The sequence below is a fragment of the Sabethes cyaneus genome, chromosome 2 (genome assembly GCF_943734655.1).
Source record: "Sabethes cyaneus chromosome 2, idSabCyanKW18_F2, whole genome shotgun sequence".
Classification (NCBI taxonomy): domain Eukaryota; kingdom Metazoa; phylum Arthropoda; class Insecta; order Diptera; family Culicidae; genus Sabethes; species Sabethes cyaneus.
The window spans coordinates 243,871,351-243,899,347 of NC_071354.1; the positions used below are offsets into that span (position 1 = coordinate 243,871,351).

The 27,997-nt window shown below is 38.4% G+C and overlaps 1 protein-coding gene across 9 annotated transcripts in view; it reads left to right on the forward strand.

Moving 5' to 3' along the window:
* The window catches only part of LOC128738794 (myocyte-specific enhancer factor 2), a 196,503-nt gene extending 185,851 nt beyond the window's left edge, over nt 1-10,652 (forward strand). For 7 of the 9 annotated variants that reach the window (XM_053834178.1, XM_053834181.1, XM_053834182.1 and 4 more), the window contains one exon: nt 7,213-10,652. In XM_053834178.1, the coding sequence (XP_053690153.1) occupies nt 7,213-7,379 (167 nt within the window). In that variant the 3' untranslated portion in view covers nt 7,380-10,652. The remainder of the gene's footprint in view (nt 1-7,212) is intronic. The other 2 variants (XM_053834184.1, XM_053834186.1) reach the window with 1 other exon arrangement.
* The last annotated feature ends 17,345 nt before the right edge of the window (nt 10,653-27,997 follow it).

Below are 27,997 nucleotides of genomic sequence, written 5' to 3' on the forward strand. Positions count from 1 at the left end.
TTATGCTCAATAACTTTGCACACGACTTTTTTATTGCTTTCGAATGTTCTACAAAGTTATTCAGTATGCTAAAATACACATTTTCTATGAAGACTGTTTTTCACAAAGATGCATATTTAATGAGTTATAAAAATTTTTATCGAAATATGACACATTTTTCAATTGATTTTTCTGCGATTCCTTTGGAAATCTCGTAGGAAAATAAATAAGCCTAATTGATAGTTTTTGGTGGTCTTGTTATTGGCTAATGTTTTATTAAAACCATCATAAGAAAATTCCTGCTTCCAAAACCCCCCACATGTCAAATTTAGTTCTATTTCGTTGATTAGTTCTCTAGTTATGAGGAAATTTGTCTCAAACCATTAGAAGAACCTTCTTCGGCCCCAAAAACCCCTACATGCAAATTTTTACGCCGATCGGTTCAGTAGTTTTCGATTCTATAAGCAACATATACGGACAGACAGACAGAAATTTTTGTTTAATTTGTATGGCATCCCCCCCTCTTAGTAGGGGGAGAGGTCTCTAACCATCATAAGAACTTTCCCCGGCCCAAAAACCCCTACATGCAAGTTTTCACGCCGATCGCCTCAGTAGTGTTCGATTCTATAAGGAACATACTGGCAGACAGACAGAAATCCATTTTTATAGCTATAGATTGTATAGGAACCCCCCTATTAGCGGGGGGAGAGATCTCTAACCACCATAAGAACCTTCTCCGGCCCCAAAAACCCCTGCATGCAAATTTTCACACTGATCGGTTCAGTAGTTTTCGATTCTATAAGGAACGTACGGACAGACATACAGAAAATTGTGTTTCATTTGTATGGCAGCGCCCCCTTTTAGTGGGGGAAGAGATCTCTAACCACCATAATAACCTTCCCTGGCACCAAAAACCCCTACATGCAAATTTTCACTCCGATCGGTTCAGTAGTTTTCGATTCTTTAAGGAACATACACATCCATTTTTATAAGCATAGATTTGTATGGGAGCCCCCCCCCCCCTCTTTTAGTGGGGGCAGGGGTCTTTTGCTATCGATAGAACCTTCCGTAGCCCCAAAAACCCCTACATGCAAATTTTCACGCCGATCGGGTCAGTAGTTTTCGATTCTAAAAGGAACATAGGGACAGACAGACAGACACAAATCCTTTTTTATAGGTATAAACTAGCTGACCCGACAAACTTCGTATTGCCACAAATTAACCTGTGTTGTACATAAATCATGAATCTTGGATGATCTTTGTCACAATCTCGAGTTTTGCAAGCCCCCCAGTGGGCGGCGCTTCCGACGGCGGGTCACCGGCAACACTCTCGACCGTCTCGTCCTGAATGATCTAGTGTTACTATAGATAGTTTTTGTGGTCTTGTATTGACTAATGTTTTATGGAAGAGTCTCGAATTTCTCGAGTTCGATTAGTTTTTGAGTTTCGCAAAAATTTCTGTTTTATTTGTATGAGAGTCCATATCCCCCTACCACAGGGGTGAGAGGTCTCTAACTATCGTAAAATAAATTCAAGACCCCAAAATCTCCCACATGCCATATTTGGTTCCATTTGATTGATTAGTTCTCGAGATAAGAGGAAATTTGCATTTCATTTGTATGGAAGCCCACCCTCTGAAAGGGGAGATGGGCCATAACTCGCTTTCTAAAGAAGAGAGGGGTCTCAATTCACCATAGAAAAAAAATCTTGCGTCCAAAACCTCTTACATGTCAAATTTGGTTCCATTTGCTTGTTTAGTTCTCGAGTTATGAGGAAATTTGTATTTCGTTTGTATAGGAGCCCCCCCTTTTAAATTTGGGAGGGGTCCTAATTCACCATAGAAAATATTCTTGCCCTCGACAACTTTCGCATGCCAAATTTGGTTTCATTTGCTTGATTAGCTCTCGAGTTATGAGGAAATTTGTATTTCATTTGTATAGGAGCCCCCCCTCCTAAAGTGAGGAGGGGTCCCAGTTCATCACAGAAAAAAAAATTGTCTCCAGAAACACCCACGTGTCAAATTTGGTTCCATTTGCTTGATTAGCTCTCGAGTTATGAGGAAATTTGTATTTCGTTTGTATAGGAGCCCCCCCTCTTAAAGTTGGGAGGGGTCCTAATTCACCATAGAAAATATTCTTGCCCTCGAAAACTTTCACATGCCAAATTTGGTTCCATTTGCTTGATTAGTTCTCGAGTTATGAGGAAATTTGCATTTCATTTGTATAGGAGCCCCCCTTCCTAAAGTAGGGAGGGGTCCCAATTCATCACATAAAAAAATTTTGTCTCCAAAAACACCCACGTGCCAAATTTTGTTCCATTTGCTTGATTGGTTCTCGAGTTATGAGGAAATTTGTATTTCGTTTGTATAGGAGCCCCCCCTCTTAAAGTTGGGAGGGGTCCTAATTCACCATATAAAATATTCTTGCCCTCGAAAACTTTCACATGCCAAATTTGGTTTCATTTGCTTGATTAGCTCTCGAGTTATGAGGAAATTTGTATTTCATTTGTATAGGAGCCCCCCCTCCTAAAGTGAGGAGCGGTCGCAGTTTATTATAGAAAAAAATTTTGTCTCCCCACGTGTCAAATTTGGTTCCATTTGCTTGATTAGTTCTCGAGTTATGAGGAAAATTGTGTTTCTTTGGTACAGGAGCCCCCCCTCTTAAAGTGGGGAGGGGTCCTAATTTACTATAGAAAATATTCTTGCCCTCGAAAACCTTGACATGCCAAATTTGGTACCATTTGCTTGATTAGTTCTCGAGTTATGAGGAAATTTGTATGGAAGCCCCCCCTTTTAAAGAGGAGAGGAGTTATAATTCCCCTTATAAAGAGGAGAGGGGTCTCAATTTACCATAGAATAAATTCTTGTCACCGGAAACACCCACATGCCAAATTTTGTTCTATTTGCTTGATTAGTTGTCGAGTTATGCAGAAATTTGTGTTTCATTTGTATGGGAGCCCCCCCTCTTAGTGGTGGGAGGGGTTTCTAACCATCACTAAAACCTTTCCTGGCCCCAAAAAACCTCTACATGCATATTTTCATGCCGATTGGTTCAGTAGTTTTCGATTCTATAAGGAACATACGGACAGACAGACAGACAGACAGACAGACAGACAGAAATCCTTCTTTATAGGTATAGATTAAATATGCGTCCTAGTGCCAAACAGTCTTCAGTGAAAATATGTATTTTAGCATACTGAATAACTTTGTAGAACACTCGAAAGTAGTAAAAAAAATTGTGTGCAAAGTTATTGAGCATAATTCATTTTTAAGCGCTCCTTTTTACAACTTCATTAAATTTCGCAACCGGTAAGAGATAGATAGTTAATGTATTCAGTAAAGTTGCTTATTTTAGTATGTTTTGCAACGTCAACGTTCACCGAAAACGTTTTTGAACGTCAACGTTCACCGAAAAAATCAACAAAATTGATATATAAAATTCACGGTGACGAACTCCAACAATATCAATCTTAATGCCGCTTACTATCGAGGTATATCCATCCTTTGCTGCCGTAGTAAAGTATTTGAAAAATTGATCCCCAGAACTTTGTACAGAGCAGCGGTACCGATCATCTCGAACAGTCAGAAAGGCTTCATGAAGCGTGGCTCTACGACATCGAACCTAATGTGTCAAGTGATAGCGGTGTCATGTGAGATTGAATTTAAGCGACAAGTGGACTCGATTTATTTTGATTTTGCCTAAGCCTTTGATACTGTTCCACATAATCTCGCCATAGATAAATTGAGAGCCTTCGTTAAAGTGAATTCCATGTGGTTGAGAATATTCTGCATATCGTCTGGGGTACTCCAAGGCAGTGTGCTTGGCCCTCTTACTTTTATCATCTATACCAATGACTTGTTGGAGCTGCTTTGCTCATCGAAACTTTCTTTTGCCGACGATCTAAAAAATTTGCGTGTGACTGTCACATCTGTCGATTACGTCGCATTACAAGCAGATATCAACAAACTGCTTATTTGGTGCAGTGACAACGATATGCGTGTTAACACACACAATGCAAAGTTATTTCCCACAGTCACTGCAATACTGTTTCTCTCCTTCAGTATAAAAAGCGCGATCTAGGTGTTACAATCAACTTGAAGCTGAGGTGCACTGCCAAAGCTAACACAGTGCTTGATTTTGTGCGGCGTCATGCTTCTGGAATCACCGACGTTTATTGCCTCAAGACACTGTATTGCTCGCTTATCCGAAGCATTTTGGAGTATGCATCCCCTGTTTGGGCGCCTTCCCAAATAGCGCAATCCCTTGCGATTGAGCGTATCTAGAAGAATGTTTCTAATATGTTTGATTTTACGTTGTCTAAAAATATGTTCAGTGTTACAATAAAATAGGTCTAATGGACGTCAGGCATTATTCACAAAACTTCGCTTTCCTATGAGTAGACACTTGAGTCAATCATCTTTCCATACAATATAACAAAATGGGGCCGCCTCTTTAGCATAAAGCTTTTTGGCACAAAAACGTGTAGGAAATGTCTGATGCGAAGAATGATCAATTGGATGAACTGGAAAATTTCGATATAGACCAAAAATATATTGCGTTGTGCAATGGCAGGTGGGATTCGCACCCATGGTCTTTCGGTTGGTATCCGAATGTTTTACTCACTAAACTACTGCCGTCCGTTATGCTAGGTAGTCTAATACCTAGCTTTGCTCTATTCTCTCAATTCTACCATTGCACATGCACACGAGATACTCGCCTCGGCGACGATAATTATTTATGTATTACTACTCTTTGTTCCTACCGCCGAAAAATCCGAAAAATGACGTCGAAAAAATAGCGAAGAAATTCTGTTACTGTTAAGGATCACACCCGAGTGGTTGGAGCCTTCGCTGGTAACCTCTCTGTTCGAGATGTGGTAAGAAACACTGAATCTGAGCACATGTTTCGAGCAGAAGGCCTAAATTAGAGCTGGATTACGTACGTTCAAGGTTCAGAAGGCCCCAACTGAACACGGTCGCGAAAAACCGTGCCCAGAACATGGACGGTCAAAAGCTGACGAAACCACACTGCTACGTTATGGACGACTTCAACCAGATTCTGGGGTGTCAGTATTTCACTGCAAAGGATAAGTTTGATGTTTCAGAGAACCTCCGAAAACAGAAGATGTTGAAGTTTGCCAAGAAATTCTTGATTTGGCAAGTTATTTGTTCACTCCTTTCGTGACCATTGATACTGTGAATGGACAGCTGAAATCTAACAACTGTCCTACGATCTTCTGGTCGAATTTAGCTTCTTACCATTGACCTTCATACACAATAGACGTATTGGAGTGGTATAAGGCAAATAATGTCGATTTCGTGCCGAAAGATCTTAACTCCCCAAATACACCGCACAGAGGTCCAAAAGGGCGGAAAGCGGGACTTTTTTCAAGGTCTTTTGCCTTAACGAACATTTCATTTATCATTTATGCTTTCATTTTATCATTTATGGTTTTCAGCACTTCTGTTCGTATGAATATCCCCCTTAATCTAAAATCGTCAAAAGTTAAAAGTTAGTTGTTGATCCCCGTCTGCCATTGTACAACCCAAAATATTTGTGGTCTATATAGAAAGTTTCCAATTCAACCAATTAATCATTCTTTGCATCAGATACTTCCTCCCTTTCTTAAAAAGTTTACGTCATGAGCGCGTATTGAGTCATATACGAGTAAATAAAAAGAAAAAACAAAAACACGGGTATAATCATAAGGTCCCTTGGCATAACAATCATTTGGAATAATTCCTTAAACCTCATTTTATGACATTTCATAGGTGATTCAGGACGAGTAGCCCACCGTCGGAAGCACCGGCCTCTGGAAAAAATTCACATCTGTCTAGGTTGATTCGTTTTCCTAGGGCTACTGACTCTTATTGGTTTTCTCTAATCCCCGCATCGACTTGCTCTATATGCTATAGAAACTGTTTTGTATTTCAACTTGTATTTGTATGCCTCATGGTCGCAAACCACCTTTTGGCGGAATTTTTGTCATCTCAGCTTTCATATCCGCCACCGGTACATACTTTCCAATCTATTTAAAGTATAACTAGGGTACTGACGATGTTTTGGAGTCTTCTTTCCTTTGCATGTGTCTTGTGACTACGCCAAAGCCAGTGCAGTTGTAGCAGAATTTTTCAGGAAACACTTATTACAAGACATTAGTAGTCTGTGATACAATCTATGAGTAATACAAATAAGGCTTACCTTTTGTATATTTTTTTGGACTTCTAGCCTTTTCGGAGCTGGAGATATTGAGCTTTTATATTATTTTTTATTAGAATTTAACTTGATTTGAATGCACGTAATGTACATGAATCCGTAACATCCATAATATCTATGTCATCGGCAAAGCGGATGAATTACTTGACGAAGCGCTCTGTATGATTCGAAAGAACCTGACAAACCACCCGAAATCCGAACACAGCACTAAGTACCGTCCATCATAGATTTAATCAGTCCGATCAGCTTCCCGAAGAAGCCGTTCTCGTCCATGATTTTCCATAGCTCTTTTCGGTCGATGGTATCATACGCAGCTTTGAAGGCAACAAACAGCTTATGCGTTGGAACCGTGTATTCACGGCCGGTTTGGTGGATCTGCCGCGCAGTGTAAATATTGGATCCGTTGTTGACCGTCCCGCCACGAAGCCGGCATGATAAATTCCCACAAATCTGTTCGCAAGTGGTGATAGTCGACGAAAAATTCTTACAACTAGTCGGCGCAGACAGGTTTTCTGCTCCCATTTAAATTAGGTCCGCTCCGATGCCATCTTTTCCAACCGATTGATTGTTCTTTAGCTTCGCCTTCATTTGTCGCACCGTTAAAATTGCTTTCTTCACCGCCACAGTTCTCTAATCCTGATGCATTTCGGCTCGCGGCACAAAATCTTTGCAGGATCCGTTCAGTTTCTGTCTGTACTTTAGGGTTTCCCGAGAACGATTCACTTATTATGATGATCCAAACCATTGTTGAAAATAGTCACGATTGTTTCTATTTAGTAAAAAAATATGTTCACTTTTGCAACGAACGAGGCACGAAAGCAAGCGATGCTGAACTCGTGTATAAAAAAATATTCATCAACTTCTGAACGCCAGGTTATTATGAACAAAAGTTTCTATGATTCTTTATCAAAACTCTAGATAGCTACAGGTTAACTCATAAGCTCCCTCCCCGAGCCTCATTCTTAAATACCTCACCGCACTACAACGCCAGTGAACGGTTCAAACGAAAGTAACGTAGGTTCCCCTCTGTTTGCAGGTTCCGTCACACCCACCAATGCACCGTCGCCGGTCGACATCCGGCACATTACCGTCGGCGGCGGTGGCGGCCATCTGCCCGATTACGACTCCCCGGTGTCGTCGAACGCGCATAAAAGACCAAGAATATCCGAGGGTTGGGCCACATAGCCCTCAAAGGGTGGCGGTGTCCAACAGCAACAGCAACAGCAGCAGTGTTTCCTCGACGATAACTCGAACCAGATTCCGCTGGGTAGTGGCAGCGGTGAGAATGAATTTGTTCGGAAGCTGCAACAGCAACAGCAGCAACAACAGCAACAGCAACAACAGCGAGCATCGTCCTCGCAGCATCTCCATCCGTTCTATCAGAGTGCGTGTGTGAATAGTAATAGTAATAGTAACCACAGCAGCATCGGCGGCTATCCCAGCCAGTCGACCTCTCCGTACAACACTAACAACAACAGTAACAACGGTGGCGGTGCCCAACTAGGAGGGGGCCATCATCATTCCCCGTCTCCGGTTGCATTCGCCGGGATGGGGAATATGCATCAACAACAGCAGCAGCAGCAGCAACACTATTGAATGGGAAAAATGAGATTCAGTCAGTAAATGTGAATGGGGGGAAAAAGCGCTCACAAGCAAGGTTGCAGCGAATGACATCATCTTAACTTATTCTGTTAATTGTGTACATAACCGATAGCGGATTCAGAGGGAATGTCCCCTTTTCTTTTGTTTTAAGTCCAGTTAAGTTTAATTTTAGGTTAATTTGATTTTTTTTTCTTCTGGTAAGTGCAATAATATGTTAAACAAAACATAACTAAATAGCGAGACGGTTTAAAGTGAAACTTTTTGCGAGGAAGTTAGTCATTTTTAGTATCCCCTGTCTGTCATTCGCCACAGGAACGGCGAAAGCAGAAATTGTGCATGTGTGTGTATTACTATTAATTGGAAAAAGGGAGAAAAGTGTCGCGTCGTGTGAAAAGTACTGTGGATTAGTACCGTCGAAAAGGTGGCCATTCTGCCATGTAGTCAAAATGCAAATTGGTATAATCGGCACTAGCAAATGTAATATGATCGGAAATATTAGCTTACAGGACAAACTGAATGTACCCGGGCTGTGTCTGTCTGTCCGACACGGCACGGTGTGGAGGAATGTTTTGTATACTCCGTATGTTTAAATACATGTGCGATGTGATTGATGTGAGATAAATCACGTGTGAATGTTGTCCGCCGGAGGCGGGTGAGGGAGAACAATCCTGCACGTGTTACTTGTTGAAGAAACAGTAAAAAAATCTAAGGCGAAATAAGATAAAACAAAACAAAAAAATCGGTTACCGATTCTAGTACATTGTCGAAGGTGAAATAGATAGGCGTTTGACAGCAGAGATAGCCATTATTTACAGTCAATTTATTCGCCTACTAAGTGGGCTGGTAGCTGGTGCAACAATCATGGATTAATATTAATAACGGATGAAGAAGAAAACTGGAACGGATTTCAAACAGAAACAGTGCAACCAGCGAGTATCTGTTAGAGAGATAGAGGAGGGGACACAGACTTGAGAAGGAGTTGATTGTGTTTTTTCCGGCTAACAAGCGTGAAAAACACAATCACTTCCAATTGATCTTAACAACCTACGGGGGGGAGCAATTTACGAAAAAAAAAAAAACAAAATGATACTCATTATCTTAAAGCACAGAAGTAAAATGAACCACACAGCACACAGGCTATAGCGCTCCCCGTAGTGAAAACTACTCACCGAACTCTCACTGTTCCCGGCAGTAGCTGCAGCTCGGTGATGATGGTTAAACTGGACAGTAGGTAAAAAGGACACGATACAAATTTGAGAAAACATATCATCGGATCGGAGGGATGCGAGTTTTCTTTCGCAGTGTTGATGCTTCAAAACAGCTCTTGTTTTTGCAGCTCGCGCTGCAGTGCTCGATCAAGCATCATTCTTAGATACCGGATGTTATTCTGTAAGAAAACCAGTAATAATTAACAAGAAAACCATGCGAGAATAAACTATATCACAGAACAAGGATGAAGAAATGAAAAAAAAAACTAAGTAAAACATAGTTTGTGTGCCATTAATAGGATTACTTTCAGAAAGAAAAATGTATATTTTAAATAAAGTAAAACAAGAGAAGTGAATGAATACTGCAAAATTATTAAATTTACGAAGGATTATAATTTTTTCCCGTTTTACGTTGAACACTTACTACTACTACTACTACCATTTTGTGTACTACAGCATCCACATTAGAGCGGCGTTTCAGAAAATAATGCTACTAAAGCAGGATCGAAAAGTAAACGTAACCTGCAATTCATACATTTGTCAATTTATCGTTTTCCGCGATGGCTTTTGTTTCTAGTTTTGTTTAATTTCTAGTAGTACATCAGCAGCAGCAGCAACAGTAGTAATCGAAACAAACAAACAAACAAACAAACTGTAGTAACGTTCTTATCTGTTATCGAGTGATGTTACACTCTCGATCGAAAGTGTGGCACAGAAGAAACAAAAAGTAAAAATAAAAAAACAAAACACTATATTTATTTTTAACGAGATCCTTTTTTGCGTTTGTTTGAAAAGTGAAAAAAAAAACACAAAAATGCTGCTAGAAGGTAGAGTCGCAACAAAAGAAACTATATAAATCTAAAAAGTGTAAATTATTCATAAAACGGCGCAGACAGACGGTTTAGCAATTGACAGGCCAAAAATAGGGTGTGCTGATTGATTGAGCGAAAGCCATTGAATTCACAGAACTAGTAGAGAGAGAGAGAGGAAAGGAACAAAACATGAAACATGTGTTTGATTATCATTTTTTCTGTTAGTCGATTAGAGTTGTCTCTTAGCTTAAATTTCCTTTTTTTCCAGTCATAGGATTAGCGACATTATTTTGAAATAAAAACAAAATGACCTTTACAATGAGATTCTGAGCCCTCGATTCGTTTTTTTTTTCTTCTTTCGCTTTTGTTGACAGACCAACAGGTTCTTTATTTTCAGATCGGTTCCTTGAACGCGTAGTTAGTAGCGAAAACTAGTTGAATTAAACGGTAAGGAGACAATTGCAACAAATTATCGTAATCTAACAGCCAACACTTGCTAAACTAACAGATAAATTTTGTAGTAGAAATAATCCATCCAAAGACGTCGGTAAACTAATTAAAAGAAAATCAATTTTCATGGGAAAAAAGGTAACACAACAAAAAAAAAAATCCCTAATTCACCCATAAGTGTAATGTAAGTGTAGCATGATAATAACAAATACTAAAAATTGTCGACTCCTTTTTCTTAGAGAGGATTGAACTGTAAGACGCTTCTGAAACCGGGGAAACCCCTTCCTAACTAAAAAAGAAAAGAAAAAAAAAACATTCATACGTCATCCATTGATCCATTGAGACGACTCAAATCAGATGCCTACAAACTAAACAAGCTCTTATTAACAAACAAAAAAAAACGCAGTTTAGAAAACTAACCAAAAAAAAAAAACAAACTAACTTTTTACGATGACAAAATTAAAAGCCTGTAGCTTGCAAGAAGTTGAAAGAAACCAACAACAACACTCCTAGTGTCCATTTCAAGTGCACCTACAACCAAGGCCGCTGGAAGCGGAACCATTTGGCTTTGCGGTACCGAACAGAGAGAAGCGAAAGCAAAAACGAAGCTTTGAACAACATACAAACCGAAAACAAAAACAAAAAGAAGAAAAAAACCATTAACAAGTAAAATATGAGCATGAATGTTAATTATTACCTCCACTTTGTAGATGCCTTAAACACAGTGCCTATGTAAGTAAAAAAAATAAAAAAAGAAACAAGAAGATGAAGAAGAAATAAGAAACCATACGAGAAGAAACAACCAACAAACAACCACAGCAAAAACGAGCACCGGACCGGAAACCGGAAGAACTTAACCAAAAGTGGTGCACCGACGAAATTTACTCATGTTGCTGGATTGGAAAATGGGAAGGAAATGTTAACAGATTGAATTGCGATGTTGTTGATTTCATTCGTGTGACTGAATTACTAAATTTCTCTAGTCTAATTTGTATAAACTAACAATGGGGCTCGTTCTGCGAGGCGAATATCGTGTGAGAAGCCCAATTTTGCTACGCTATCACTCGCATTTACTTCGGTGCTCGAGAATCGAATCGAGTCAAATGCCACGAAAAGTTCATCTTGAAACTCGACTAACACGTCTCTCGCCTCACAGAGTAAGCCCCAATGACGCTTTTACTTCTTCTTTGGATGTGAAATTATTGTTCACTAGCGATCCGGTGGGTGAAGCATTTTGAGTTTTAGAATTCATACGAAGTATTGGTTGGAAAAGTAGAGCTAACGATTACAAAGATGAAAATTATTCGTCATTCAAACTAACTTCTACAAACAAGCGAAAGGTACACCCATGGGAAACCTATTTCCTTATCAGGAAGAAAAAAAATCAGAATAAAAGTGAGATATTTCACGAATTTAGAATTCAAGGGCTTTAGAAAATTCTATGTAATTCCATGCAATTCTCGCGTAGCTTTTCAATAAGGCCTAGATAAGAGATTCTGTTCGTATCTCGTCACTGTTGCTACCCACTGCGGTGCAACCGCACGTTACCACATCACCGTTGCATAAACCGTTTGCTGGTCTCGCTATCTATAGCTAATCGTTGGGAAAACTTTCATTGAAATGCGTTTATATCGCCGTGATCATCGAAAGTGGAGTCTAAATATAACATAGAACTTAGGAAATCACGTAGGAAGAGCTGGAGGATGATGTGTGAACAGGTTGAAAGCACTCCTGCAGTTGCTAGACTACAAAAGCGCTTTCGAAAGACCATAATAATGGACTGGGTAGCTTAAAATAAGAAGACGGTACCTTTACTAGTGATTCCAAAGAAACATTGAGCCTGATGATGGAAAAACACTTCCCAGGATCTTTTCACGTTCAACAACAATCAGATGCTAAATCTAGACGAGTCAGGGTCAGGAACGCTTGAAGGCCATTTTTACTGTGTCCAAAATAGAATGGGTAATCGACTCCTTCGGACCGTTCAAAGCACCTGGTACTGATGGGATATTGCCAGTAATGCTGCAGAAGAGCAAGCAGTTAACTCTATCCCATTATTGAAAGAAATTTTTAGGACCAGTTTTACATTAAATCATGTACCAACCGCTTGGGGTTGGGTGATATTCATACCGAAAGCTGGAAAGCGTGATAAAACACTCCCGAAAGCGTGACTATTACATTAAAGCAATATGTTTAGAGAAAGCTCCATTGAGTAAATTTCAATTCGCATTTCAGAGCAGTTTCATTCGCAATCTACAGTAGATGCATTAAACATGTTAGTTGACAAGCTTGAGAATTCTATAGATACAGAAGAAATCTCACTGGTAGCCTTCCTTGATATAGAGGGAGCCTTTGACAACGCTTCTCATAGATCAATGCAAGAAGCTATGAGGAAACATGGGATTGACATGTACACAACAAAATGGATAAAGGCAATGCAAGTAAATCGTGAAATTGCTACCTCGCTTGGGAATGCAACTCAATCGATGAAAACCACAAAAGGCTGTCCTCAAGGTGGAGTTCTTTCTCCTCTATTGCGGTCACTAGTTGTGGACGATTTACTGACAACATTAACCGAAAAAGGCTTTGAGGTAGTGGAATTTGCTGATGACATTGCGATTCTCGTGAGAGGTAAATACGACGATGTCATTTCAAATAGAATGCAATCAGCATTAAATCCCACACTGGCATGGTGTAAAAAAGAGGGGCTAAACGTAAATCCCTCAAAGATAATTATAGTGCCGTTCACCCGTAAGAGGAAATATACTATTCAGAAACTCTTGCAGTGGACCATGCTAGATCTAAGCCCCCAAGTTTTCTGAAACTCGGAAAACTTGGGGGCTTAGACCTAGTATGGTCCACTGCAAGAGTGTGGATCAATAACAGGAGCCACCCATTGAAAGCTTTGGAGGCAATGTTACACGTTCTCCATCTCTCCATCAAGTGATACAGTTAGAAGCAAAGAAAACAGCATTGCGATTAAACTGCAACAACTCCTTGCTGGAGGGGAACTTTACAGGACATCTTTCGATCTTGAAGGAAGTCTGTATAAATGAAATAACTACCGGAATAGAAGACTGGATGAGCACGACACCAAACTTCGAAATTCCTTATAGAATCATCTTGCCCGAACGCTCAACTTTTAAAGCGAAAAATCAAAAGTTTAGCTCAACAATAGTGTCTTCCAATGGTAACAGCTTGAAGAACTAAAGATAGCGAAAAGATTGGTATGCTGATATCCCCCACTTAGTCAACCCATCGCTTGTAATAAGGTAAAACAATCAGTGACCCGCTTAGACTGCTTAAAACTAGTTCTTTACCCTATGATGCGTAGGCACGTACTCTCGACATTTTTGGAGGATTAATCGGAGTGCCAAAACTTGATCTGTTGTACCACGGGATCCGATAAAGCTTGCTTGTATTGCTTGGTTATCTCGCATACTAGCTAGAGCAGCATAAAATATATTTAATCTGACCTGCCTTAGCAATGCCATCTACCGCCATAAAGGAGCAACAAATACAATTTGGAAGGATCGCCAATGTGATATCTTACTTATTACTGGAAGGTCATTCCAAACAAATTGAAAATGCAAGCTTCTGAAACTGAAAATGATAGGTTTGGAGCGCTAATATCACACCGCAGATCCATATTCAATATTTTTTGTAACAATCTGACGGAAAATTTTCTACGCGTCGATTCTAATGCACAAAATTTGATTTTTGAGTGTGGGCTATTTAAACTATTGGAAAAAATCAAGCATTGTCTGTCTACTAATACTCGCTTCGTGATTAGCATTGTCATTTTATCTTGAAGGTCCCATAACACAAGCAGTGGGATCGTACAACCTAGAGTGTGGATTCACACTCATTCCAGTTTGGTCCACTCTCCACTAATGAGCATGTGCCATCGTGCTATCTACCTTCGCCATTGCGCAAAAAGAAGGTAAATCTTGGCTGCAGACCGTATGCGGTAAAGTCGAACTGGCGCTTTGGTTGTCGCTCAAGGAGAAGGCAAGCCTTGGAGACATCAAATCAGCGGAGCCCGCGGGATCAACCGACCCTTTTCAGCGCCATCGAAAATTCTAAATGAATTAAGAAATTGTCTCATATGCCGTAATGTGTGCGTGCAGGATGCTCATAAATCTGACTCCAACCAAAAGCTAATGATCACCGCTGGGAGTATCGCTGGCTAGGACTGGGAGGAGGGCGAGGTTTCATTGGAGTGTTGGATGTATGTTGATTTGTCGAACGTTAGCAAACTATTGTTGTCGTTTGCCAGTAGGGTATTTTATTTCGTTGACATAATTAAGTGGCCCTTTTCAGGGCTATCGAATCATTTCAATAGAATTAGCTCTGCGGTCGTGTCTTGTACGCAACCACACTGGTTTTTGTTCACAAAATATTTTTCTCTTGCGTTAATTGGAGGGTATAAAACACGAATGACTTCAATACGATCACCGCCTTTTTTAAGCTGTAGAGAAGATTTCATTTCAGGCACTTTTTTATATATAACTCTTAAAATTATTTTAAATACTGATAGTTTAAATGAGGACATTTGATGCACATAATGCTGCAGTTCCAAAGCAAGCCATAGCCTTGGGCTTAAACGTCTTTGTAAGACTTGACCCTTCTTTATCGACAGACTTCACAGCCGGCTGTTCGAGTACAGGACAGTTACTGGGCTAGTGCAAAACTCCTACTGACACTATCTAGCAAGTACGGTCTAGCCGAGATTCGAACATCCGTCGACTGGCTTGTTAGACCAGCATCGTACCTTGAAGCTAACTGGGCGGCTGTTTTCTATATATAACTCTCAAAATACTTTTATAGAAATATTGAGAGTTTAAATGGCAACATTTGATGCACTAGGTGCTGAAGTTGCATTTGTGGCTTAAAAGTTCTGTTCTTCTTGCCATTCTGAACACAGGCAATACATTTTCATGAACAGTATTTTTGATTCAAACAAAAAAAAACACTGCTTTTGAAATTTGCAGAATCAATGACGACTCATTTAACGTTTAACACATGATTGATCAAATTACAGAATAGATCAGAATTTAGACAACTCTACTGGATAAATCAGAGCAGACGATGACTTCGGTAGGTGTTGTGTTGTTCACACTTTTTTCAACAGTGTTGCTGGACTATAATTTATTTTGCTTTAATTTATTTAAAAAGTTTTGCATTTGAAGGTAAAGTTGGGTATGGTTTGTTAATACAAATTATAACTTAAAGTTCAAGAAAGGGTGAAATTAAGAAATGACAGAAATGAGAATTCTTCACGGCAATTTAAACAAAATATATACTTTTTGATTTCTGTTATGGAGTCGGGAGCATAATTTTACATTGGCACATTCAAGTGAGCCAAGATGCTCTTTTAAGGAAGAGCCATATATTTATTCGTTACATATGTTACTTATTCTAAATAATAATAATATCTATGACGATAATATAACTAAAATAACTAAACTACTTTTTTTGATTTTTTGAGCCTACCAAAATTTAATTTGAGCCTACCAATTGGACTCGGAGTACGACACTTACCTAACAAACCAGTTGGTGCACATCCGAGTGTCAACTGGAAGCTTAGAGGGCTCTGTTCTCACAGTCTTTCTTCTTCCTCCTTTAGTAGCAGAGAGCCTTGGCGGCTCGTCCTGTATCAAGAACTTATCTCTGTAGTAGTGCTCGGTCCTGGGTTAATTGTCGACAATTCGTTGAGCTTTTCGATACTCTTAAGATAGCTTTAACCTAGTCGAGCCATCCAGCACGTTGGTCTTCTTTATTTCTGGTGCCGATGAATTTCTGGCGACGTGGCTGACCCACCGTAACCTCCCGAATTTCGCCATATATTTGGTTTTTCAACACCTTGACTTAGCGTCCGTTTTTAATCTGACGTAGATTACCTTCGTCGTCCCAAAGTTTCTAGTAATGATGCCAAGGTCATCTGCGAAGGCCAGGCTTTCGGGGACTTGCATGTAGCACGTCACTCGCTTCAGGGTAGCCTTGATAAGCCGCGTCAGTTTGCACGGAGAACCGTTCCCGGGCATTATCTACCACTGTTTCTCCTGAAATCCACGAAAATATGATGCGTAGGAACGTTCACTCGACATTTCTGGAGGATTTATCGGAGTGCGCAAATTTTATCTGTTGTACGACGGGATCCCATAAAGTTCGCCTGAGACTGCCCAATTCCATCAACCGCCATAAAGGTCATAAATACAATTCAAAGAACACAATATTGGCAGGATCGCCAATGTAATATCTTACGATTCAAAGACCTACTTCGCACAGCTGTTTTCCTCAGATTGTTCTGGCTGGAAACGTGAGTTTGAATATAGCGGTGCTAGATCAGTTAGCATTTCGAAAACTCAAGCGAAATACACTAATGCTCGAGGATTTCAGTTGGACACCTTGACTTTAAATATCACGATAAGACACTAAGAAATTTTCAAACTCTCCGAGGAATGTGGAACATTTTCCTCACTTCCTCAATGATTCGCGAGTGCTGCTAAAACACCAATCAATAATGTTCATTTATTTTAAAAATATCAGCTTTTTAACCTTGTCCAGGCATAGCTCCAACCATTTAAGCATCTTCAACAGTGTATTCTTTTAAGAATACAATCATTAGCTCCTTAATGTAAATCACGTCGAGTGTCATTTTACTCGACTGATCTACTTTTCGTATTTTGTCGAGTAACTCGACTAAGTCGACCACTGAAAACTCAACTATCAGCGAATGGTGAGAGCAGGGGGATGGTTCGATCACTTTGACTCAATTTTGATTCATTAGACAGTACCGTCTCAGCCGAGCAAAATTTGAAAAAACAATTTTGCTTGATCTGGCATCTTTGATATTATTCGAGGGAAGTAGGTCATCCCTAGAGAGCGGAACCATCGGAATTAATTTTTAATAACCGGCCCTTTTCAGGGCCAACGAAAATCATAAATGAATAAGGAAATTGTCTCATATCCCGTAATGTGTGCGTGCAGAGGATGAAATCATCGCCGGGAGCATCATCGCTGGGAGGTGTTTCACTAGAAAGTTTGATGTATGTTGGTTAGTCAAACGTTCGCTACTGCTGTAGTTTAGTAGCAAGGATTGTAGACATTTCATTTGGCTGACGATTGCGTTGACATAATTGAAAAGTCCTTTTCAGGGCCATCAAATTATCACAAAAGAGTTAGTAAGATATTCAAAATCATAAGTCCTACATCAGTCAGGTGCTCGTGTTTTGTACGCAATCACACTGATTGTTTTCCAAAAACACTTATTTCTTGTGATAACTGGACTGGAGGGAATAAATCCTTAGATTTATTATTTTGAAGTCAATACAGGGTGTCGATTATCTAGCGAAAATAAAATTCCCTGACTTTTCCAGGTTTTTCCAGGTGTATTTCGAAAAATTCCAGACGCAAAATATCTCCTTAATTTCACGTATCAAAGGGTTTGTTTGGTTTAATTGGTTGTTTACTCTTGAATTATCATTTCCTAATGAATTCAATTTTTCTTTTTAATTCAAATTCACCTTTTTTGCAAAATTTCTATGTGCAAAATTAAAATTGATTCGAACTTAATTAACGCACATCGAAATTAAAGAATCAAGCTAAATAACATTTGCAAGATATCTTTTCGAAAAAAAAAAGAAATAGTCTACTGGTTTATCTGGTTTGGCTGGTTGCCAAAGGGATGTGGGAGAGCCGTCTTGCCTGTTAGATTACATGAATGAATGGGTATATATCCGCTTCAAACATTTAACTATGCAAAACAATAAACATAAAGGTTGGTCTTTAGTTTAGAAAATAATTTGAAGATATTTTCTGACACAAAGTCCGATTTGTCTGAGCAGCTATTTCGATTTGTTATCAAAATTTGAGGAACAGGAAACACTTCGTCATAAATATAAAAACTTTCGAGGCCAAACGACTCATCGAACATCGCAGCATCATCGTATTATTTAGAACCTGACCTTCGATCTTTTATTCGACCTACTTCCAGCCAGCTTCTGATATTCAGGAAAACTTCGGGTTTGCGACTCTATCGATCCTCTGCTCGCAGTGGAATTTCGAAGATATGACTGATTTGTTAGACTAAATCAGAATTTTGAAGCTGATATGGTCTTTCATTCGAATACGCATTAAGCGTAGGTTTTCACTAATGATCGACATGAGAATAAAAACTAAAGGCCGGGTTCTGGCCCGTTCAGGTTGAACAACGTAGTAAATTTTCAAAGGCTGATCTTGGTTCAGTTTGATTAGTCCTCGTTCCAGTAACAGTCCGATCTCGGTGCGGAAGTCTTGAATTATCTAGACGCAAAATTTGCTGGTATGGCCTTTTTATGCCACTTTCCATACAAAATAAGCAAATTTTCTATCCAGAATTTTTCACGCAGAATAATCCACACGTCCTTTCCATATGAAAAATCACGTAAATTTCTCTACAGGGAGTTACGTGATTTTCAGTTGAACATTATAGGAAAATACAATAACATCTATCTGATTTCCACGTAAATGCACGCATACTAATGCAAACTAAATTAAATTCACGTAAATAGTACGGGAAAAGTAGGGTGGAAAAAATTCACATAACTTTTCCCGTAATTTCAACGTGAAAATAATTTTGAGTGTTGATCTAAATATCCAATTAATATCAAAGAATCCTAAAGATATTGATAATGATCGATTAGGTTGTGAGCACTTCCCTTTGAAACCAGAATCGATCAAATCGGTTCAACCGTTGTTGAGGTTTAAACCAGGTCGCACATTCATGAAATTCGAAATTTCGAAACTCGCAAATTTGAACACAGCATGTGAGTAGAAATAACGTCTCGTATTATATTTGATTAAGATATACGCGAAGGCCTTGAGTGAAAAGGTGCCAGATATTTAGTACCTAAATGTTACTCTTGCGAAGTCTTAACTTTTCCGGTATATTTTCTTCCCATGTCAAAAATCCCTGACTTCAAATGAAATTCCCTGACATTCCCTGACTTTTCCAGGTTGAAACGAATTTCCCTGACATTTCCAGGTTTTCCCTGATTTTCCAGGTAATCGACACCCTGCAATAAAATGTAAACAAGCATCTTTGCTTCATGCATAGAAGTACCAGAAAACATTTTTCTAATAGCATTGGGAGGGGATCTGTAGCCACAAGGTTATTAGACTAGTCTCCGCTCTTCCTGGTTGTAGAGAGCGAAATTGGTTGAAAAAAAGTAAAAAGCATAAAAAGGTGAAAACAATGACACTTCAGCACGGATAATAACAGCATTTCGTTCACACAATTCGATACTACAAAAAGAACGAAGTGCGGAATACAACACTGGGACGGTACTGGTTGCAGTGATAATGTCCATACAAAAAAAAACATTTTTCCATGTCATTTCACGAGGAAGAAGGAGCACATATTGCTAAATCTAATTAAATAACGTAATTGAGCACATGACAGATCCAACACTAGATAGCACACGAATGATTTCAATAAAGTTACCGCCTTTTCTTAAGCTGAAGTAAAATTTTGGAATTCTGACCAGAATTTAGACTCGCGGCGAGTCTACCGATAACCAGAGTAGGCTATTTGGTATATGTCGGCTGAAGTTGTCATCTTTTCTAGGTTAAGCGGGGTACGCTGCTGAAAAGTAATGGGTAAAAAGATAGGACAAGAAATGCTCAAGAAATCGATTTCGTTTACGATTTCTTAAGCAGTACGCACTTCATAAGAAATATTATTTCACGTTCAGATGGCGAAGTTTTACATGCAGGTGAATTAAAACGTCACTTTTCCGTACGGAATAATATCCGGCGCAATTATTACCACAAGAAAAAATGACAGGTGGTTGCTTGCATTGGAGTTGTCAAAATTTCTTCGGTAAATAGCAAGATTTTTTCTTGAGCTGTTTTCTTTTCAGCAGCGTACCCCGCTTTATGATGAAATCAGAATTTTTCACGGCGAAAAGTTGGTCGATGGAAAAATCTGTTTAACATTTACCCTCCCGTCCATTTCCGCCACCACCATTCAGATGGATAGCGAGTGCGTTTGTTCAGATAGATCACACATACCGACAACATACAGAGGCATTTAGTTAGTATACACATGATGAAACCCAAGAAAAACTGAACCCATTGATACAAAATCGACTACAAAGAGTAAAGGAACCTGTTTCTTCCCTATCTTCCTGAAAATGTCCTTACACTAATTAACTGAATTAACTAACAGAGAGAAGATAGTCTAGTTTTGTATTATATTGATGAAAATGAAATGTTAAACTAAACAAAAGAAGTAAAAAAAACACTTAAGCGCGATCAGTCATTTTTGGGACCACACTGTTGTTGGAAGGGGCGGAGGAACGCTCGAACGCTGTCCAAAGGAAAATTATAACTGTACCATGCATGAAGCGAGAGAGAAACTGAGAGAAAAAGTGAGAGAGAGAGTTATTCGATAGAGAAAGAAGAAAACAAAAACAACTAGCCATACATAGTTCACACATACGCTAGCAGACAAAGTTACCAATTATTGCCCATCGTAGCAAACCCCTTTAGGCAAACAACAGCAACAAAACAAAAAAAAACGGAAAGGAAAGAAACTTGTAGCAAAATATGGACGAATTTTAATTACTTGTAACCATAGAAATATTTCAAATTAGTTTCTTGTCTGTATTAACATTTGCAAAATATCATAGATATGTTGCAAATGTTTAATCGGCCAGGCCAACTGTGAAGTATTACCGCGAAGACGATTATAAGAAATAAATCTTGTGTGAATAAGTTATTCATACATAGACGCATTTCAAAATCAACAGGGGAAGAAGAAACGGGGACGTCTCGTACCAACCGTTTCTGATTAACTATAAACACAGGACAGGCACTGCGTGTTACCAAGTTGCACATTGGGGTGGCAGTTTGGGTTGGTTTTTTTCCTATCAATTTGTCAAGTTTATTAGATCAACACTACTCCTCAAAATTTGAGTGATTGCACTGAACTTCAAGCGATTCAGCCAAAGTGATTGGATCAGCTAAATTACAGATATTTTTCAGATTAAAACTATTTTTTTTTACAATTTTGGAGTTCACCTGCAAGCAAACTTTCGTTTTGTTTGAGTTTTACTCGTGTTGCAGCGACTGAACGAAACTGTCACCCTAAACTGCACATCCGCAGAAAAATCGCGTAGGTTCAAAGTAAATTGCCCATAGGCAACATACACACACACCGACTATTGTATTATTATTATTAGCCAGCGAACCAAAAAAAAACAACAGACCGCATCTTTAGAGAACCATTTTTAGAGGCAAATTAGGACTAACAGGTGCTGGATGTAAGCACCTAACACTTAACTTCAACTAGGTTTTGGACAAAATGTGCCTGACAGCAGCGGTAGAGCAGAGACCATTTAGTAAAACAAACTATGGATATACAAACACACAGTATAATAGTCTATTGTGGACTCCACAATCACTAGGATTGAGGTTATCTACAGACGGCATTGGCATTTTTCCATATAAAAAAAAAATTAAAATGAAACATAACCCTTAATTGTGGTTTATTTATTGTTTCAGTCCGCGGTGTTCGTATACCTGGAAATATTCTCCTTCACTTAAAAAAAACAAACCAGAGCTTAGTATGTGTAAAGCCCTTATAAAAACTGATTAAAAAAAAAGCGTGTAGAGCGAATTACCGTTGAAAATCTGTTGTTTGTGCAAATCGCGTTTTGTTGTTTCTCGAAGAAGATTTAAAAAAACTAAATAATGTGCTAATTGTGATCCCTTAGATAAATAAAACAAAAAAAGATGATTCTTTATTCCCGAACTTTTGTTACCGTTTCTATTCAGACTAGTTCAATACGTACCTTTTGTAGATGGTTAATTATGATAGTAATTAGTAAATACATTTAAAAAAAGAGAGTAAACTAAACAGTGTAGTTGGTATTTAGCGAGATGCGATAGCCGAAAAACTAACGGAAAAAACCAGAAGAATGGAACAAATCGGTTAAAGTAAAGTAAAATTTGCAACAAAAACGGTACCTTGTAATAATTACTGCAACTATGATAGCCAAGCATAAAAAAAGGATTATAGAAAACTCTTAACAAGAGATAAAAAGAAAAGAATCATAAACATTTCTGTTTCCCTAATGTAAAGTAAGGAAGAAGAAAAAAAAAACAAAAACAAATGCAGAGTCCTTATGATAAACTATTTAGAGGTATGTAACTGTTATCGTCAATATTTATTTTACTAAAAGATACTCGAAAAGGACAATGAGCCGTATCAAGAAGGGGAAAACCGTAGGTGTAGAAAGTGGAACGAAAAACAAACTACAAACAGACACCGGTCAAATCTTAGTGACGGTGTCTGTCAAAACCGGTCGCAGCAACCAGTAACATGAAAGTGTGAAACAAAACAAAAAAAAACGCAGACACACCATCAGTGTTTGAAGAGATCAATTTGTCAATCTTACCACTGACTGTTGTATTCGGGAATCCCGAATTGCTCTTCTCTTCCCCGAACATCAACCCCCTGTTCCCATGTATATCCCGAATATATGCATGTGTCAACGTACAGGCATGAAAGTGAGAGAAAAAAAAAACTATAAAAAAAACAACTAGATGTATATACACGAAAAAAAATATTATAAAAAATATGTTGGGTTTACTTTTACTGAGTTGGTTGAGTATCACTGACCTCTTACTTTGAAAAGTTTCATCTGTCTGCCATCAGGCAGGCTCTAAGACTCAAAGACTTGACGAAAGACCACTAGCGTAGCCATGCTGAGGCACACTGGGACTCTGTAACATTGGCTGTAAAACAGAACAATTTCTGTAACCCAGGAGCCCGGAGTTCGGCCGCCATTTTCGCGATAAATAAATTAATGGCGGGAAAATAGCACTAGTTAGCCAAGCCCAGTTATAAATTAAATTTATATCGGTTATCGATCGTAGCAAACTACGCGTGCGGACGCGAAAAAATTGACTGTCATGTGTTTCATAGATTTTTGAAAACAAGTTTGTTAGTGTCGTGTTTAAGAAATATTAAATTCAAGTGAATTTCGATCTTCCGATCGAAGTGAACTTCCGACTATTCAGCGGCTTATGCGAAGCCGGACAGAAGTGAAAATTATATTGAAATATCTTCGCCATATTCGAAGTTGCTATCTGGAACTAACACTTTGAGGATCTGTTCCCGATATTTCTCGGAGAATGTGCCGTCGTGAACTTCCAGAAGAATTGAATACCTGTTAATATTACCCACTGAATCGAGATTCGTCGTTTTATCCATAGTATTACGGAAATATTTAAGGACATGGCCGATTTAACTGACATCGATTGGCATTGTAACCTGAGTACCAGATTTGAAATCGGGTGAGGACGTTCCTTTTATTTATTTATTCTTTATATACTCTACTGTGTAATCAAAGGGCAATTTATGGCAAGTTTGGAGTCTTTCGATTCTTCGGACATCTTGTTTCGAATTTTCTGGAACCAGTTATTCTACGTCAATTTTTATGTGACGGTGATAGAGAATTTTGTTCAGTAACATCAAGTTATGCCCACAGTTATTGTTAATTCAATTTTTATATATTCCAAAATACTTAATTATCTACATTTGGGTTGCTGGTGTATTTTATATATTTTCAGTGAGCGAAATAAGGCGCTCTAACCTTGGCCAATAGCAGCCGGGCTTTTGGTCTAAATGCCATAAGTTCATCCCCGAGGGTCCAAAGTATCACTTAATTTTTATTAGAAAAGATACTCCTAACGAAACAAATTTATAGTTAATCAGAAACGGTTGGTACGGGACGTCCCCGTTTCTTCTTCCCCTGTTGATTTTGAAATGCGTCTATATATGAATAACTTATCACACAAGATTTATTTCTTATAATCGTCTCTGCGGCAATACACAGTTGGCCTGGCCGATTAAACATTTGCAATATATCTCTGATATTTTGCAAATGTTAATACAGACAAGAAACTAATTTGAAATATTTCTATGGTTACAAGTAATTAAAATTACTTCCAGGAATCCTTTATTGTGGCTGTGTTGGTATTAATAAGAATAAGAATAAGAATAAGTCACACATTAAATTACAAGTTTAGTTCAAAGCTTAATTTAAACTCAATTTCAAGTTCCAAATCAACTCTAATTTCAATCCAACTTTAGCACCCATTTCAAATTTCATATTCGTACACACTTCGAAAAAATCTTGTAAAAAAATCTTGTAAGTCTAACTTGAAGCATAATTTGAACTTTAATTTCCATTTCATCAAATTTAATTTCCATTTTTTATATTTTTAAGACCAATTTAAAAGCAACCACAAAGAAAACGAGAAATAAAACATTGATAAGCTGGATAGAAAAGGAGAAACAAAAAAGAAAAAGGAAAACCGGTTCGGAAAGGAGGAAATACAGGACCAGGAAAACTGAAAAAGAATAAAATGGAGAGAAAAAATGGAACTGGAAGAAAAAAAGTGATAAAATGGGAAATAAAAATAGGACGTTATAGAAAAAGAGAAAAAACAGGACATAATACGACGAAGAACAGAACAGAACGCAATGAAAAACGGGATAGAAAAGAAATCAAAAAGCAAGTGAAAACCGAGACCAAAAAAAAGACGAGGGCAGATAGTGACTAAAAATGAGGCAGAAAAAGATGAAAAATAGATTTGAAAACGCGGAAAAACGAAACGAAATAACGAAGAACAGAACAGAAGAAAATCAGAACTCCAGAATAGAACATAAAATGAAATAGAAAAAGAAGAGGAAAAGAAAACAGCGGACAGAAAATAAAAACTGGCAAACAGGACGCGGAAGGAACAACGAGACATGAAATGAGTAAAAAAAGTGAAAAAATGAAAAACAGTTCCCTCTCAGTTTCTGCGATAAAACAACACGGAACAGAAAACAAGAGCAACCAAAAGGAAAAAGATGAGCAACGAGAGAGCAAAAGTAACCCGATGAAGGAGACGAGGGAAACAGGTAAGAGTAGCATTGGGCGATACTGTATCTGTATCGAAAAAATCGATACTTTTGAGCCGATATATCGATATTTTGGATCGATACTGAGCGTCCCGATACCGGCCAGTATCGATGCTAAAACGACGATATTTGTATCGATACCTTTATAGTAAATGCTAGAGAAACTAAAATACTTTACTTATCCTAATGCGATGTCCATTAGGATTTCACCTGCATAACAATGTTCCGCCAACAAACTCGATCCATGGCTGTCCGCCTCCAATTTCTCGAATGTCCCACACTTTCCAGGACTTGCTCCATATGGTCTAACCGTCAAGCACGCTGCGTACCTCTGCGCCTGGTACCAACCGAATTCGAGGCAAACATCATTTTTACGGGATTGTTTTCTGGCATTCTCACAACATGTCCCGGCCATTGTACTCTTCCAGCCTCAGCAACTTTCTGAATGCTGGGTTGGCCGAAAAGCTGCGCCAGCTTGTGGTTCATGTTTTTCCTCCATAGACCGTACTCACATACACCACCAAAGATGATCCTAAGCACACGACGTCCAAAAGTGATCAGTCTCCGTCGAGCATTGTCCACGTTTCGTGCCCGTAGACTATCGGTCTTATTTGCGCTTTGTACATGGTACATTTGGTACAGGGATGAAGCTTACCAGATTTTAGGGTCTTGTAGAATCCGTAGTAAGCACGACTTCCGGCAAGAATACCTCTGCGTATTTCTCTGCTGCAGATGTTATCCGACCACCTCGAACTCGTAGAAATTAAAATAAGAGGTGTACCTAATTAATGCGGCAGCTAATTTTTTTTTCGATAAATAAACTCTGCAAAAATAGATGCATTCCCAGTTCCAGTCTTAAATCAAATTTTAAGTAAAACTTCAATTTCAATTTGAAATCTAATTTAAAGTCGGATTTCTTGGGTGATGTAAAAAAATCAAATTCAATTTCAAATCCTATTTCAAGTTCAAGTATAAGTCCGATTTGTAAGTATAATTTCTAGTCAAATTTTACATCCAATTCACTATTAGTTACTAGTAAAATTTTAAGTTCTTTATTATGTCCTATTTCAAGTTCAATTTCATGTCTCATTATAAGTCCTATTTCATGTGTAATTTCAAGTCCAATATATTCTAGTCTGAATTGGTCCAAACTTGAGTTTAACTTCGCGTCCAATTTTAAGTGTGATTTGAAGTCCAAATTCAAGTTCCACTTCAAGTTTAATTTTAAGTTAAATTTAAAGTCTTACTTCCAGCTCAATTTAAAGTAAAGATTCAAGTTGAAATTGATTCAAACTGAAGTCCAATATCATTTGTTCATCAATATCAATTTGAAGTTCTATTTTAAGCATAATGCCATGCTCAATTCTAAGTTAAATTTCAGTTCCCATTTCAAGTTCAATATCAAGTTTAATTTCAGGTTCAATTTTAAGTAAAATTTCAAGTGTAATTCCAGCTCCGATTTTAAAATTAATTTCAAATGCAATTAGACAACTCACAAGGTGCTGAGTGAAGCTCTGCTTTCCTCAATGGAGGTAGCTGTCTTGGCACTCGAAGATGGATGTGGTTGGAGACCGTCAATGAAGCCGCAACTGCGTTGTTAAGTGAAGAAACCCTGAGTGCATGAAATAACTTTTGACGGAGATGAACTGGAAGGGGTTGATGAATTCATAAATTAGGGATCTCTGGCAACCGCCGTCAATCATACGAGTAAGCAGATTCAACGACGCATTCTAGCTAAGTCAGGTCTACTTTTCCCTTCGTAAGTCATTTCGATCAAGGAGCATAAACCGTATGCAAAATATAAAAGCATTTGCTAGCGCTTGGCTGAGTGGTCGATTTCTGGTCGGCCCGGCCGGTTTTTCACTTGCAAAGCCGGTGACCGATCAATCTGGCAAAAAGTCGGTTTACCAACTTAAAAAAACGGATTTGTACTTTTTGTCCGATTTTTAAAATTTATTTTTCATTTCCATCATTCCACTAGATTTTCTAATAAATTTTGTAGCAATCCTGAGCAATTCGTTGCAGTTTCCGGTCAAAAGAGTTTAAAACCGCAGGCCTGACCAGTCCGACTCAGCTATTATTTCGTTCCTAACGAGATTTCGTATGAGAACGAAAGAGAATCAACAGTAGTAAAAGCACACGCATATAATTTTCTAAAAAATTAAGCTTAATAATAAACAAAAGTGTGGTTTTCGTTGCACCCTGTCAGTGTATCGATACCGATATCGATACCACTGGTATCGATACTCGCCGCCCGATATTTCAACGGGATCGATACCTTTACAAAAATTGTATCGATATTCGAATATCGATGCTTTTCGCAGTATCGCCCAATGCTAGGTAAGAGAGGTCAAACGGGATATAAAAGGAAATAATGAGACAAAAAAACAGGAAAATGGAACAGAAAAAGAAGAAAAGAAAGAAAAGGAAAAACGGATTAAAGTAAACGGTTAAACGGAAGAGTAAAAGGCCGAAACAGGATATAAAAAAGAAAAACAATAGGATAGGAATGATAGGATAGGACAGGGAAGGGAGCCAAAACAGAATAAATGTGACTGAAAAGACGATATACCGGGACCAACAAGGAAAAAACGGAACAGACGAACACAAAAAACGAAAAAGGAAAGGAGATAAAAAGAGTTAAAAGACGAAAACTGAAAACAAAAAAAAGGAAAATAGAAAAAGGGAAGAGATAAGACGGGAAACGGCAAAGGAAAATAACATAAAATGGAAAAACAGGACCGAAAAAAAGAAAAAAAAAGAGACAGG